This window comes from Acipenser ruthenus, chromosome 7 (assembly GCF_902713425.1).
Source record: "Acipenser ruthenus chromosome 7, fAciRut3.2 maternal haplotype, whole genome shotgun sequence".
Lineage (NCBI taxonomy): Eukaryota > Metazoa > Chordata > Actinopteri > Acipenseriformes > Acipenseridae > Acipenser > Acipenser ruthenus.
In genome coordinates, this window is record NC_081195.1 from 21,203,685 (window position 1) to 21,217,037 (window position 13,353).

General features: G+C 41.0%; 1 protein-coding gene across 2 annotated transcripts; it reads right to left on the reverse strand.

Moving 5' to 3' along the window:
* Positions 1-780: 780 nt before the first annotated feature.
* Positions 781-6,792, reverse strand: LOC117416007 (prolactin-releasing peptide receptor-like). 2 transcript variants are annotated; one of them, XM_059026581.1, is made up of 2 exons: positions 4,245-6,792; positions 781-2,059 (listed from the first exon to the last, which is right to left on the reverse strand). In XM_059026581.1, exon 2 carries the CDS (start codon positions 2,048-2,050, stop codon positions 989-991), a length of 1,062 nt encoding a protein of 353 aa, XP_058882564.1. In that variant the 5' UTR covers positions 2,051-2,059; positions 4,245-6,792; the 3' UTR covers positions 781-988. The 2 variants fall into 2 exon arrangements, with proteins under 2 accessions (XP_058882564.1, XP_058882565.1); XM_059026582.1 differs by lacking the exon at positions 4,245-6,792 and adding an exon at positions 2,415-2,539.
* Between the last annotated feature and the right edge of the window lie 6,561 nt (positions 6,793-13,353).

Below are 13,353 nucleotides of genomic sequence, written 5' to 3' on the forward strand. Positions count from 1 at the left end.
TATCACTTACAATGTGCGCCATCAAAAATAAAAATAAAGTTTATAAAGAAGATGATTTCAGCAATCTAAAACACCACATGAACAATTGTCATGTGACACTTTCTATATTGGCTTACTAGCTTGCAATTGGCTGCTGGTCCGCGGCGGTGCAGCACTGAGCGCTGGTTTAACATGTTACAGGTTTATACACCAGCGCCAGTAGGCACTGAGTGCTTTTCACCACCAGCAACAGTGTGTCACTGACGCTGGCATGCGTATCGGCTGCATTACTTGGGGTGATAATGATATTTTTTTTAATACGGGTGTATTTAACAGTATGTTTCTTTCTGTGATATTCCTATGCTTATACATTTTCTTATGTATTTGAGCTATTGAGCGTGCTGACGTCGGTGCATTTTTATATTATCACTGTCATTCTTATATCAGTTTGTATTACATAGAAACTTGTTATGAATCCCGAATCAATAGAATCCCCGTGTTAAAAGCACTGCATGTTATTTGTTATTATTTACTCATAATATAAAGGGCTGTGTTTAAAGACCCCGATTAATACTAATTATGGTTAAAGGTAACCAAGATTAGAGCTAATCGGTTTTATCTTTTATACTTTGTTTTCTATGTATTTCAAAAAGGTATGTAATGGAGAGCGCAATATATATTTTCCATAAGTATACTAATACAATCGCTGTGAATTAAACAGTACACAATTAAATAAAAGAGTGTGTAAAGTTGGTCACATATATATTCTCAACAATTAATATTGGCTATATAGAACGTGTTTATAATTAAAAGTTCATTGGGTATGAGTGAATCACATAGACAATCTTATTATTGAAATGTTTTAATTACCATAAAATAAAGATTTACATTTTCAGTTTGTTTTTAACTCTTCGTATACATACCATTTTAAATTGCCCACATGTTATAATACATCTTTGTATTATAGTTGCATAATGTATCTTTGATACATTTCAAAGTATTCTTCCTATTACAAAACCACACTCACAGTAACGCTGTGTCCGTACGGAGCAACCTTTCTTTTCCAAATGAAGACCTTCTTTAGTTCCTTCCTGAAACTGTCATGCAGCCATGCATATATGAACGGGTTGTAGCACACCGAGCTCATGGCAAACCAATGACAGGACAGCTGGATCAAGTTAAAGTAATACTTGCTTATTATGCGAATGTTAATGTCCCTAACGAGGTTGAATACGTGCAAGGGCAGCCAGCAGATACCGAACACGATGACAACTATCACGAGGAGGCTAAAAGTCCTTTTCTTTCTGGCCTTGTCCCAGTGTGCCTGCGTCTGCGTTACACTCCCGGGCATGACTCTGTTCTTCAGCTTGACGGATATTCGGACGTAAGATATTAGTATCACTAGCAGAGGCAAAAAATAGGTTAGGAGCAACAAGCAAAAGGCATATGCCTGTCGTTGGTTTTCCTTTTTCTCCCAGAACTCTTCACAGATCGTGATCCCTTGATCTTTCAGTTCTAAATAGTATGTGTTTGCCATGGCTGGGACCGCCAAGCAGCAGGCGACGATCCAAATTAATAGCATCAGATAGGCACTTAACTTCAGGGAGATTCTAGGGCGCAGCGGGTGCACGATCACAAAGTAGCGGTCTACTGCGATGACTGTTAGAGTGAAAATAGAGACGTAGACAGATACCGGCTGCATGAAGAGAACGAAGTAACACATTGCATTGCCAAAGAGCCACCCTCTCGGCTCATACACATACGCCAAATTCAGAGGGATACAAGTCGTACACATCAGGACGTCTGAAGCGGCTAGATTCCCTATTAGGAAATTGGTTACATTGTGAATTTTCTTTATTCTGACAATCACGAATACCAAAAGGCAGTTGCCTACTATTCCTATGATGACAATAGCAGCGTACAGGGGAATGAGGAGAGCTTTGATTTGCTGGATGAGTTGTAGACCTTGAAACGCTGAAGAAGTCTCGTTCATTGTTGGCCGTGGCGCTGGAGTAGTTTGGTTACGTGTGGGTTCATGTCCAGATCCCATGTCTCTGGAGTCATTATTCATGTCGGTTCCCTGCAAAAAACACACATGTAATATTACTTTTGGGTCTTTTTTTATTTTAAACGTGAAATAAATTTTAAAAAGCACAAAAAAAGATAAGTTAAAAGTTTTCTGCACCCCTACCTCATAGCATGATATATTAATTGAGGTCTACTGTTTAATCACAATGTCCACGATGCTGAGAAATGTTTATAGGAAGAAAGCAGGAATTCAAATTCTGCACCAAAAAACCCTTAACGGTTAAAGCAAACATTCCAGCCTGAATTCCTTTATGTACAAGACCAAACGGTCTCCAGATAAATCAATAATGCACCCATGGGTTCACATAACTGAGCTGCTCGCTGATAAAAACACATATCTTAAATACCTTCTGTCGGACAGCCAGTCGCTTTCAGATAAGTGAGCACCAGCAGCTATAGTTAATATCCAGCAAAGGTTGTAAATGCGAGTTGCAACGCACATTTAAATGGTATAGAGTTTAACAGACGAAGGTCCCAGATACATCTGAAATAACGTGAATTGAGGAGCTTGTTTTTAAAAAAAAAAAACTCCACCGGTAAGCTCCTCCTTCTCATTTCGTACTAAGGGTAGCGTCACTGAGTGCTGATGTCTACATTTGTGTTAGCACTGGTTTTGTCTTAAAGCTCCCATCAACAATGTATAAGCTACATTAGCGGGATCCATATGCATTGCAATAACCACTACTTTTAAATGAATGTATTGTAATGTTTAACTAGATCAGCCCATCTAAACAAATGCAGACGAAGTCGACTGCAATGTATTCCCACAATCATGCTCAACTTGATAGTAAATACGATTTCTCAGTTACTTTGTATGTTATTGCATGCGCACTAATCAGAATGAATATTCTGTTAGCTGACCAGTTTGGTCACAATTCCTTTAGCGGTTGCTTCTCTTGCTGACACACGTGTTAACTTATACCTGAAGCATCGGGGAGTATGTATTTGATCTGCAAACACTGCCTACGAAAGCAGAATAAAACTAAATTAAAATAAGGGATTCTCTTTTTTATAAAATATTTCAGTGCGCCTTGCACCGAAGCCGATAAAGCTGAACCCATTATTTAACTAGAACAGTGAGGTCTGATACCCTAAAAGAAAACCCTCAAAATGTTTATTATAAATTACTACAGGACAACTATGGTTGTTGTCATGTTTCTGTGTGTGTGTGTGTGTGTGCGCGCGCGCGTGTGGCACGTGTTTCTATAGATAGTTACATGTTTCTATAGTAGATTGTCAACTGGATTTATCAAGGTGCATGTACATTGTGGAATTCTTATCTCTTTCAGAACTTTGTTGTAAGCTAAACGGAAGTACGCACAACTGGTGCAAGTGAGCACAGGTGTAATACGCTCAAAACGCTCACGCAAAAAAAACTAAAAAAACTCAAACAAAAAAAAACACTTGGGAGTGTTTTCAACGTATGTTCAAAACACTCCACTAGTCACTTTCAAAACACTCAGGTCACGTTCACAACACTCCCCTACGTACTGTAACCGCCCGCCCTTTATTAAATTAAATTATTAAGGTGGGTGCAAAACTGTATTAGAATTACAGCAGCGTGTTGCTGCCACCACCATTAAACTAACCGGGAAGGTCTGATACAAATATAGACCTTAGATGAGGACACACAAAACAAGACAAAGCCAAAACAAAGGAGTTTCAAAGTCAAACAGGGGTTTTATTATACAAAAGGAGAAAAAGAGCATATACGCACACAAGTTAATTTAGCTGTAGTTATGCTGAATAAATGTATAGTGTCTTAATAAATGTAGGGACGCTGGCCCGAAAAAAGCACCAAAATAAATCAAATACAAAATAACCAAAAACACAAGTAAAATAATAACGTGTACAAAGTGTTTCCAACAAAATCAAACAAGTGCAATAAAATAAATGAAAACACACACCACTCCAACTATCCAGTCAGGTCGACCCCACCAGTATTCAGGTACTCTCACGATTGAGCTTTGAATTTCAAAGCGCAGTAGCACTATATTTAAAAATGTGCAGAATACAGAATAAAAAGCAACGATTAAAACAACAAAGACCCTTATAAATACACACAGATTCGACCAATCTATCAGTTATAATCTAATAAAACTAAAAGAGGGAGGGGAGGTCGAGAAAGGAGAAGGGGACGGGAGCTGGGGTCAAGTTTAATCCTCGAGTCTACATACCGTCCAAGCTAGTATTCCACATTCGGCTTTCTCAGCAGCTCTGCAACTGGCACTCGTCTCACGGTCTTCTCCAGTCCCCTCTGTTCTCAACTCTCATTCAAAACAAGCGATCGCCATTGTTCTGGCTTTCTTTCTCTCCCATGCAATACACCCTCCCCAATAAATCAATCAACACAAATTACACACCGGTGCGCATTCAGCAGACTAAATGCATTCGCTACAGTATTTTCAAAACACTCACGCTCAAAATACTCTATGCATTACGTTCAAAGCATTTATTACTTTAAAAGCACTCTTAGGCGCACAACACTTTACAGTACATTACGTTCAAAGCATTTACGTACATTTTTACAGTTATGTTATTACATTTGTATTTCACCAAACGTTTTTTAACGTTTCCCCTAACCGAATTAACCAACATAGCAATTTACCAATAGAAACTGTAACTGTACAAACGTATTGCATATCAAAAATACAGAGTTGAAATACAAAGCAAACAAAAAAATAAAAATTACCCAAATTAACTATATACACATTTAAAAAAAAAACACACAGTACTGCATCCAGAAACACACACGCGCGCAGACACTCACGCACACAGTAAATTGGAATCTATGCTTAACGGTTGACCTTATTTCTAGCATACTGTTTTAAGTTATTTTGCTTCCAAAACAACAGTCATTCTCGAGGGATTACAATGTTTTTCGCTATACAACATGTTTTGAATATTTTTTATGTATATAATTTTTTAATGAAAAAAATACAGAATGACATTCATATTCAGTTATTGTATTTCTTGCTCTTATTGTATTACTTGTATTGTAACACTTGAAATGTATTTGCTTACGATTGTAAGTCGCCCTGGATAAGGGCGTCTGCTAAGAAATAAATAATAATAATAATAAAATTTAGTCTCGTTTAGACACATTTAATTAGCACTATTATTACACACACGTTTAACGCATGTTTAGAAGAAAATATATATATAGGTTACTAACAACAAAACACATTGACGAAATAAAACTAACAGGCTAAATGTATTAAATGTAGTTGGTTTATTTATTTAAGCAGTGATTTGAAAATATGGTATATGTACTATTAGTATTACATTGTTTACTGATTTGATTGTGTTACAGGGGAGTGTTTTTGGCATACGTAGCTATAGTGTTTTGGTCTTGAAAGAGGGTGTTTTGAACGTGAATTAAAAGCGTAGCAGAGTGTTTTGAACGTACCCTCATTACACTCTAGAGTGTTATCAACTTACATTAAAAAAAAACTCTAGAGTGTGTTATACTGTGTAGTGTTTTGGGCGTCCTACACCGGGCTGGATATCAGAACCTTGGACAGCGTCTCTGGAAACAGGAGTGCGCACCCTGCCCCGCGTTAACTCAAGGGGTTTGCTTTGAAAGACAGTACAATATCTGCAGCAGATCAGGGCTTAAACAGTCTCAAAGTATTGTTAACTCCAGCAGGAAATATTCTTGCCTTCTACCTCCATTTCAGGGCACAAAGGACAGAGGCGGGTTTGGTATAAGAAACTAAAAGTTTTTGTTTGTTTGTTTGTTTGTTTTGTTTGGTTTTAACTTGAGGCTTATGTGAAATAAAATACAATCTAATTAGGGTCGTCGTTTATTTATTAGAAAGAAACCATTGGGTGTGAGTGAGCAAGAACTTTTCACATCCTTGCAAAATTCAACCATTAATTAAAGCTTCACCATAAAATAATAATAATTTTAAAAACTCTTACTTTCTTTCCTTCTTAATTAAAGTGTTGTAAATTAACATAAGTAGTAAAGTAGCTGTAGCTATCAAAACAACTAACACATCTTACCAGTTGTGCATTTCATACACTTAGGGTATGTTTGAGGTAATCCCGTGATAACCTAGAACTGGTGGTTGATGCAATCCTGGGGGACTCACCAGTGCTGCATGTTGATCAAATGAACCCCTTAGTGCAGTACTTGCCATCATGCTTTAAAAAGAAACTGCAGTACCTGCCATCATGCTTTAAAAAGAAACTGCAGTACCTGCCATCATGCTTTAAAAAGAAACTGCAGTACCTGCCATCATGCTTTAAAAAGAAACTGCAGTACCTGCCATCATGCTTTAAAAAGAAACTGCAGTACCTGACATCATGCTTTAAAAGAAACTGCAGTACCTGCCATCATGCTTTAAAAAGAAACTGCAGTACCTGCCATCATGCTTTAAAAAGAAACTGCAGTACCTGACATCATGCTTTAAAAAGAAACTGCAGTACCTGCCATCATGCTTTAAAAAGAAACTGTAGTAGAACTTGATAGTTCTGAACCCCTTGGAAAGGGAGGCGGTTGGTAAGCCTGAAATGTCTGCAACTCAAAATGAGTTTCCAATGGTTTTAATAAATGTGTACATCTGTACAGTGCAGTAATGCAATGCTTGTATTGCTATGGCTTAAAAGGCTTTAAAACTACTAAAAAAGGCAACATTTAACTTACCAAAACACAGATTTAAACATCCAGGAAAACATGGCTTAATGTAGTGCTTGTTTTTATTTTATTTGAAACAAAATTAATTCATGCAGCTTGCTCAGTCATTCAGTGTCCTTTGGCTTAAAAAAGTGATCTTCATTTAAAACTAAACTGTTCCTAGTAAAATTGCACATATTTGCTATAAAATATTCCTCACCTTTGTCTGGATACATTTTTTGTACAGCAATTTTACCTTCTCCACGAGGAGTGCCTATCCGGCTGCATTGTAAGCAAGGCTGAGTGATTGCATACTTTGGTGGCTTGTTTGGTTCACCGGTCAGTTTGTAAGTTTGGTGTTTGTAACTGAGGTTTTGCTATACATGTCTGCTATACTATCTAGATTTAAGGAATAGTTTTGTTAGTACAAGACCTTTTCTCAGTTGCACATTAACCCATTAAGTGTGATTTTCCTCATTGGAGGACAGGCTATACTTTGTAATTTTTTTGCAGAATTTTTAACTGGTGCCGCAGACAACTGCTCTAATCAGCAGGCCCTTCTCCGAGGGGACGCATGGAGCAGAGACCAAAGCATATTGTGAAACGAGTAAGTACAATGTCCAACTGCTGATATGTATATGTTAAAGGCTAAATACCTTATTATAATTTTATTTTTTATTATGTTTATTTTTGTGTGCCATGAACCCCCCTTTTTTTCTTCTATGGTTTTAGTTACTGATGCTGTATTATCATGCTCCTTTTTTTCTTTCTTTTCGCTGTAGTTTTTGTGCATGAACAAGGACTTGATTTGCCCGAATGGTACTGTGTTTTGGTTACGTATACAGCAGCGGGAGGTTATTTAGGTATATATATATTTGTTTTGCTCCTTTTCTATTGTGTCTTCTTTAGTTTATGCAATGGCTGACATCTCGATCGTCTCCTGGAATCTGAGGGGCCTAAACTTACCTCATGAGCTTGTAAAATGTTTAGATTTTCTACATTGGAAAAGGGTTGATGTTGCACTCCTTCAAGAAACTCATTTACGTAAAATAGATATACATCATTTTCAAAACAAGTACTACTCTCCTGTAGCTGCATCTTGTGCTAGCAGTAAATCCAAAGGGGTTCTAATACTGTTCAGGTGTAGTGTTAAACTTTCCATAGAGGGAACTGGGGAGGATCACACAGGCAGAATGACATATGTTTTAACTACAATTAATGGAAATAAGAAGAAAAAGAAAATAACATTTGTTTCTGTTTATGCTCCTAATAATTTTGAATCATCCTTTTTCTCCTCTATCACTAATTTGTTACTCTCTCTGTCTGGTCATTCTTTGGTGATTGGAGGGGTTTTCAATGTGGTTCTGGATGCTTCCCTAGACAGATCTAGCTTAACAGAAATAAAGGAGATATATTTCGTTGTGTTGTTTTGTTTATTTTGCTACAGGTAAACAGCTTAGCTGTCCTGTTTTTTTAGTTTAGGTTCATGTTATGTTTAGTTAGTGCTCATAAAAGAGCTAGGTGTTTGTTTTGTTTATTTTGTTTTTGTGTTGTTCATTAAAAATAGCGCAACCGCGCTTTTAAAATCCATTTCTGGTGTTCTGGGTCAGTGTTTTTAAAGGGGCAACACACATGAGTGGTGCAGTTTTTATCACAATATATATATATATATATATATATATATATATATATATATATATATATATATATATCAGAGCATTCAAGTGAGGCAGAGAATACCCTGGGAGTTTTATGACCCGCCTCTGCTCACTCCTGATTGGTCGCCTGTCTAAAAAAAGGGACATTCTTCGACTCGCCTTTTGGTTAAACTCACTCAAGACCTTCAACTGAAACGGAGAATACCCTCAACTGTTTTTTTTTTCTAGCGTTTGGTCGTTGACGCGGGGGGAAATGCAGATCTCTTAGTGGCTGATCACATCCCCTTCAGAAAACCCCTAGACTCTTAAAAAACCTCTAGTAAACCCTGTAAGTCATCTTGGATAAAGGCGTCAGACAAATTAACAAATAATAATTAGAGTAGTATGTTTCATAGTATAAGCAAGCACACTGTACGCAAGTGAGTGAGGCAACATAATGTCATTTGACTGACGGTTTACTTGGCACTGTCTGGTCAGCAGAGAATACCTTGAAGGTCCTGACGGCACACCACTGCCCTAGGTCCTTATTGGAAAATTGTGCCAAAAAGGAGGGACACAAACAAAAATGCTATAATTACTGAAGTTATAAAGCTTGTTTTAGATTTGACATGTATATAATTGAATAATTACATTAAAATAGAAATGTTGACACCCAGTACGTGCAATCGGAGAGGTAGGAGGAGAACCAGGCAAGAGAAGTGCGAGGGAGGACAGGAGAATAGAGTGGTTAACTGTGTCAAAGGCAGAAGAGAGGTCGAGGAGAATTAGGACAGAGGAAAGGGAGGAGGCACGGGCAGAGAGTAGAGAGTTAGTGACAGAACGAAGAGCAGTTTCAGTGGAGGAAAGGGAGAAGGGAGACTGGATGGTAGTTCTAGAGGGATGAGGGATCAAGGGAGGGTTGCAGGCCTGTTTGAAGGCAGAGGGGAAACAGCCAGAGAGTAGAGAGGTGTTGACAAGAGAGGAAATGAAAGGGAGTAACACAGGGGCAGCAGCCTGGAAAAGGCGAGTGGCGAGGGGGTGCAGAGCACACATATTGGGTTTATGGCTCTGGAGCAGGGAACTAAGGTCAGAGTCCAAGAGGGGTGAGAAGGAGAAGAAGGAGGGTGATTAGTAGGGGTTGCAGAGGGTGATAGGGAGTGAGTGAGCAGAGGACAGGGGGTGGTGGGGAAGGAGGCGAGGTATTGAAGAGTTTGCAGATGCCAGTGATTTTGGAGGAGAAGAAGGAGGCAAAGTCGTCAGCTGAGATCTGTGCCGCTTTATCCACAGGGCAAAAGGGGCCCCTTCCAATCTAGGGTTGTGTTTGTGTATCATAATCTTTTGATAACACAAGAGATCTATTATGTGAAAAAGCAGCTCATACACTCATTGACATCCAATCTTCTTTCATTTTGTTGTTTGTGTAACCGGGTGGTTAAAAGGGAGTGTTATATATAATTATTTGATTTCCATTACACGAGAGTTAAAACTTCATGCTAATTTGAAGTCGGCTCTCGCCAAGATAAGCACCAACTAAGACATAGCTTTACAGTAAACTAATGTGATCCATCTGTGTCTCCATTCATTTGCGCTTCCTTCCATATGATGATGTAGATATCCTTCTGTCTGGTGTTGATGGCTGAAGTGTAATGCTGGCTCCAGGGATCAGCTTATTTCCTCCCTAGCGCATCAGCACACACAACGGCTGCGATGCTGGCTCCAGGGATCAACCACAGTGCAGTCTCCCCAGTGCATCAGCATGACAACCATCTGGATTGAGTTAAGTAGGGTACATCTCTGGGGTCTTCAAGTGGGCACCTTCCATACTCTGTGTTTCGTCTACTAGCCCATGACACCTCAAGAGGGCTCAATGATGATTCTGGCGTCCCAGCATCACCCTCCTCCGTCCCCCACTCAAATCAGCCCAGCTTACTTACCCGTACATCAGCGTTTCTTTCTTTCTATTGTGCTTGAGATCCCCAGCCAGAATCTTTCCGTCTCAACCACAGCCAGTTGCTGCTCCCCTCTGCTGCTTCAGATAAGTTCTTCACTGTGCGACGCAACTCTTGGCCACTGAATCCGACGTCTCTGAGAAACCGGGTTGTAGAGTGTGCCACAAATCCTCGACAACCCGAGGTCCCGTTCTGTTCATAATTCTATATTTTTCTAGTCTTTTCTTACAGGGTTCCTCTCTCTATGGATATAAATCCCATTGTGGATAGCCCCACTTAAAGTGCCCCACATGATGTGAGCTTTTAGTTACTGTTCCACTACCCCGTTGGCTTCAGCCAGGGTTTCTTAAAAACAAACACCAGTCCCGTACCACAACACATCCAGGAACAAAACACGACACGCCATACTCACTGTGACCGGATCCGTGTTGTATGTGTTGTTCCACCGCGTTGGTCCTCTGTCGGGTGGTATTTGTAATCCTCCGTGCTTTGTAGCAGATGTGAGCTGAGTGCAGCATCTCGCTTTCGTCTGGTATTGAATATGTGCTCCTTACGGTCACCTCTTTGTCAGGTTGTAAACTCAAACTGAGTGCAGCATCCTGGTCTTGTTTGATATTTGGTTTGTAATCCTTATTGCTCACCACTTTGTCAGGTTGTAAACTCGAGCCGAGTGCAGCGTCCCGTTCTCGTTTGATATTTTGCTTGTAATCCTTACTGCTCACCACTCTTTAATATAGCAGACTCGAGCCGAGTGCAGCGTCCCGTTCTCGTTTGATATTTTGCTTGTAATCCTTACTGCTCACCACTCTTTAATATAGCAGACTCGAGCCGAGTGCAGCGTCCCGTTCTCGTTTGATATTTTGCTTGTAATCCTTACTGCTCACCACTCTTTAATATAGCAGACTCGAGCCGAGTGCAGCGTCCCATTCTCGTCTGCTCCTTTAATTCCACCCATCGTATTATCAGTTGTTCCACCTGTCCCCCTCCTCTACTACCTAGCAGCCTTTTAAATCACCGACTTTCCCCGTTATGCACTGCCTGGTTTCATGGTGGTCATTGGGAAATGTAGTTTCTGGTCCTTCTATGTAGATATTTATTCCCTTAAAAAACTTTGTTTGTTTAGTTTAATTGTCTATTGTTTAATTGTTTAATTTTTAGTTAATTATTTGATTGTTAATTATCCCCTGCACCTGGTGGTAATTGTAAATTAGAACCAGGTGCAGGGTATTTAAGAGAGGCAGTTAGTCTGCTCATGACTGCTGTGGAGAAGGAAGAAGTCGGTGTGCTCTGTTTCCAGGCAGTCACCCTTGTGAGTACGAAGTTGGTAGTGTGTATTCTGTTTATGGTTTATGACAGGTAAACGGCTTAGCCGTCCTGCGGGATAGTCAGGGACCTGCATACAGTTTAGTTAGTGCTCCAAAGGAGTTAGGTGTTTGTTTGTTTGTTTTTTGTTTGTTTTGGTATTTGTTTATTAAAATTTAGCGCAATCGCACTTGAAAATCAATTCCTGTGTCTGGGTCAGTGTTTTTAAAAGGGGCAATGAACGATAGTGAGTGACGGCCCGTTTACATTTGGTGGCAGCGTGTGTGGGCGACCCTATAACCCAGAAAAAATTGATTTTAAAGAATTGATTGATAAGATCAATAGGAATACCGTTGCTCAGAAAGAGCAGATGGAGAGATGGGAGAGAGAGCTGGGGTTGGCCCCGTTGAAGAGACAGGAGCGGGAGCCGACCCAACTGGAGCTGCTCCTCCAAAAGTGGGAGCAGGCGGGAGAAGCAGCACTGTCTCCTGAGCCAGAGAGGTTGGAGCTGCTGTCCTGGGAGCCAGAGGGGGTGGAGCTGCCGTCCCGAGAGCCAGAGGGGGTGGAGCTGCCGTCCCGAGAGCCAGAGGGGGTGGAGCTGCCGTCCCAGGAGCCAGAGGGGTAGAGCTGCCGTCCCGAGAGCCAGAGGAGGTGAGGAAGTTACCTCCACCACAGCCCCAACCACCACCCCTGGAAACCAGTCCGGTGCTGCCGGGTACGGTCCCTTATCCTTTGCTCCTGGACACCCTGCCGCTCTGCCTAGACGTCCCGACGCTAGACCTGGAACCCAGGAGCTTACACCATCGGCTACAGCTCTACACCTGGTTCCCCACTCCTCTCTCCCCGATCATCCAGACGTTGCTGGGCTGCTGCCAGACGTCGCTAGTGCTCCCCCTGTTAGCTGCTTTGCTTCCCTTGGGTGATCAGACATCGCTACGCCAGTCCCCAGGTGAAGACTTCTGCCCACTGCTGCAGTCTCCAGTGTCCCGGCCGTCGCTGCAGTCGGCCCTGTCATCCCGATGGGGTCCCGTGTCGCTGGGTCGTGGTCCCTCCCTGGTAGCGCCGGAGGGACCGACCCACCCTCAAGCCCGCCCGTGGAAGAGGGCGAAGATTAGAAAAATCGGACTTGAGGGTGGGTGGTCTTTTAAGGGTGGAGGAAGGTGGTCGTCAAATGGCCAGTGTCTTGAAAAGACAAGGGGGGGATGTAAGACAGCAGGGAGGGGGTTAAATCCTCCCTGCAGAAAACGTGTGCGTAGGAACGTTTGTTTAGTTTAATTGTCTATTGTTTAATTGTTTAATTTTTAGTTGTTAATTATTTGATTGCTAATTATCCCCTGCACCTGCTGGTAATTGTAAATTAGAACCAGGTGCAGGGTATTTAAGAGAGGCAGTCAGTCTGCTCATGACTGCTGTGGAGAAGGAAGCAGAAGTCGGTGTGCTCTGTTTCCACCCTCACCCTTGTGAGTACGAAGTTTTTAAAAAACTGAAATATCTTGCTTGCATAAGTATTCAACCCCCACACATTAATATTTGGTAGAGCCACCTTTCGCTGCAATAACAGCTTTAAGTCTTTTGGGGTAAGTATGTACCAGCTTTGCACACAGTGTCGGAGTGATTTTGGCCCATTCTTCTTGGCAGATTGGCTCCAGGTTGTTCAGGTTGGTTGGACGACGCTTGTGGACCACAATTTTCAAATAGTGCCACAGATTCTCAATGGGATTGAGATCAGGACTTTGACTGGGCCACTGTAGGACATTCACCTTTTTGTTCTTGAGCC

What these genes read in the sequence shown, in the direction of transcription:
- LOC117416007 (XM_059026581.1), bottom strand. Translation starts at nt 2,050, where the DNA reads ATGAATAATGACTCCAGAGACATGGGATCTGGACATGAACCCACACGT.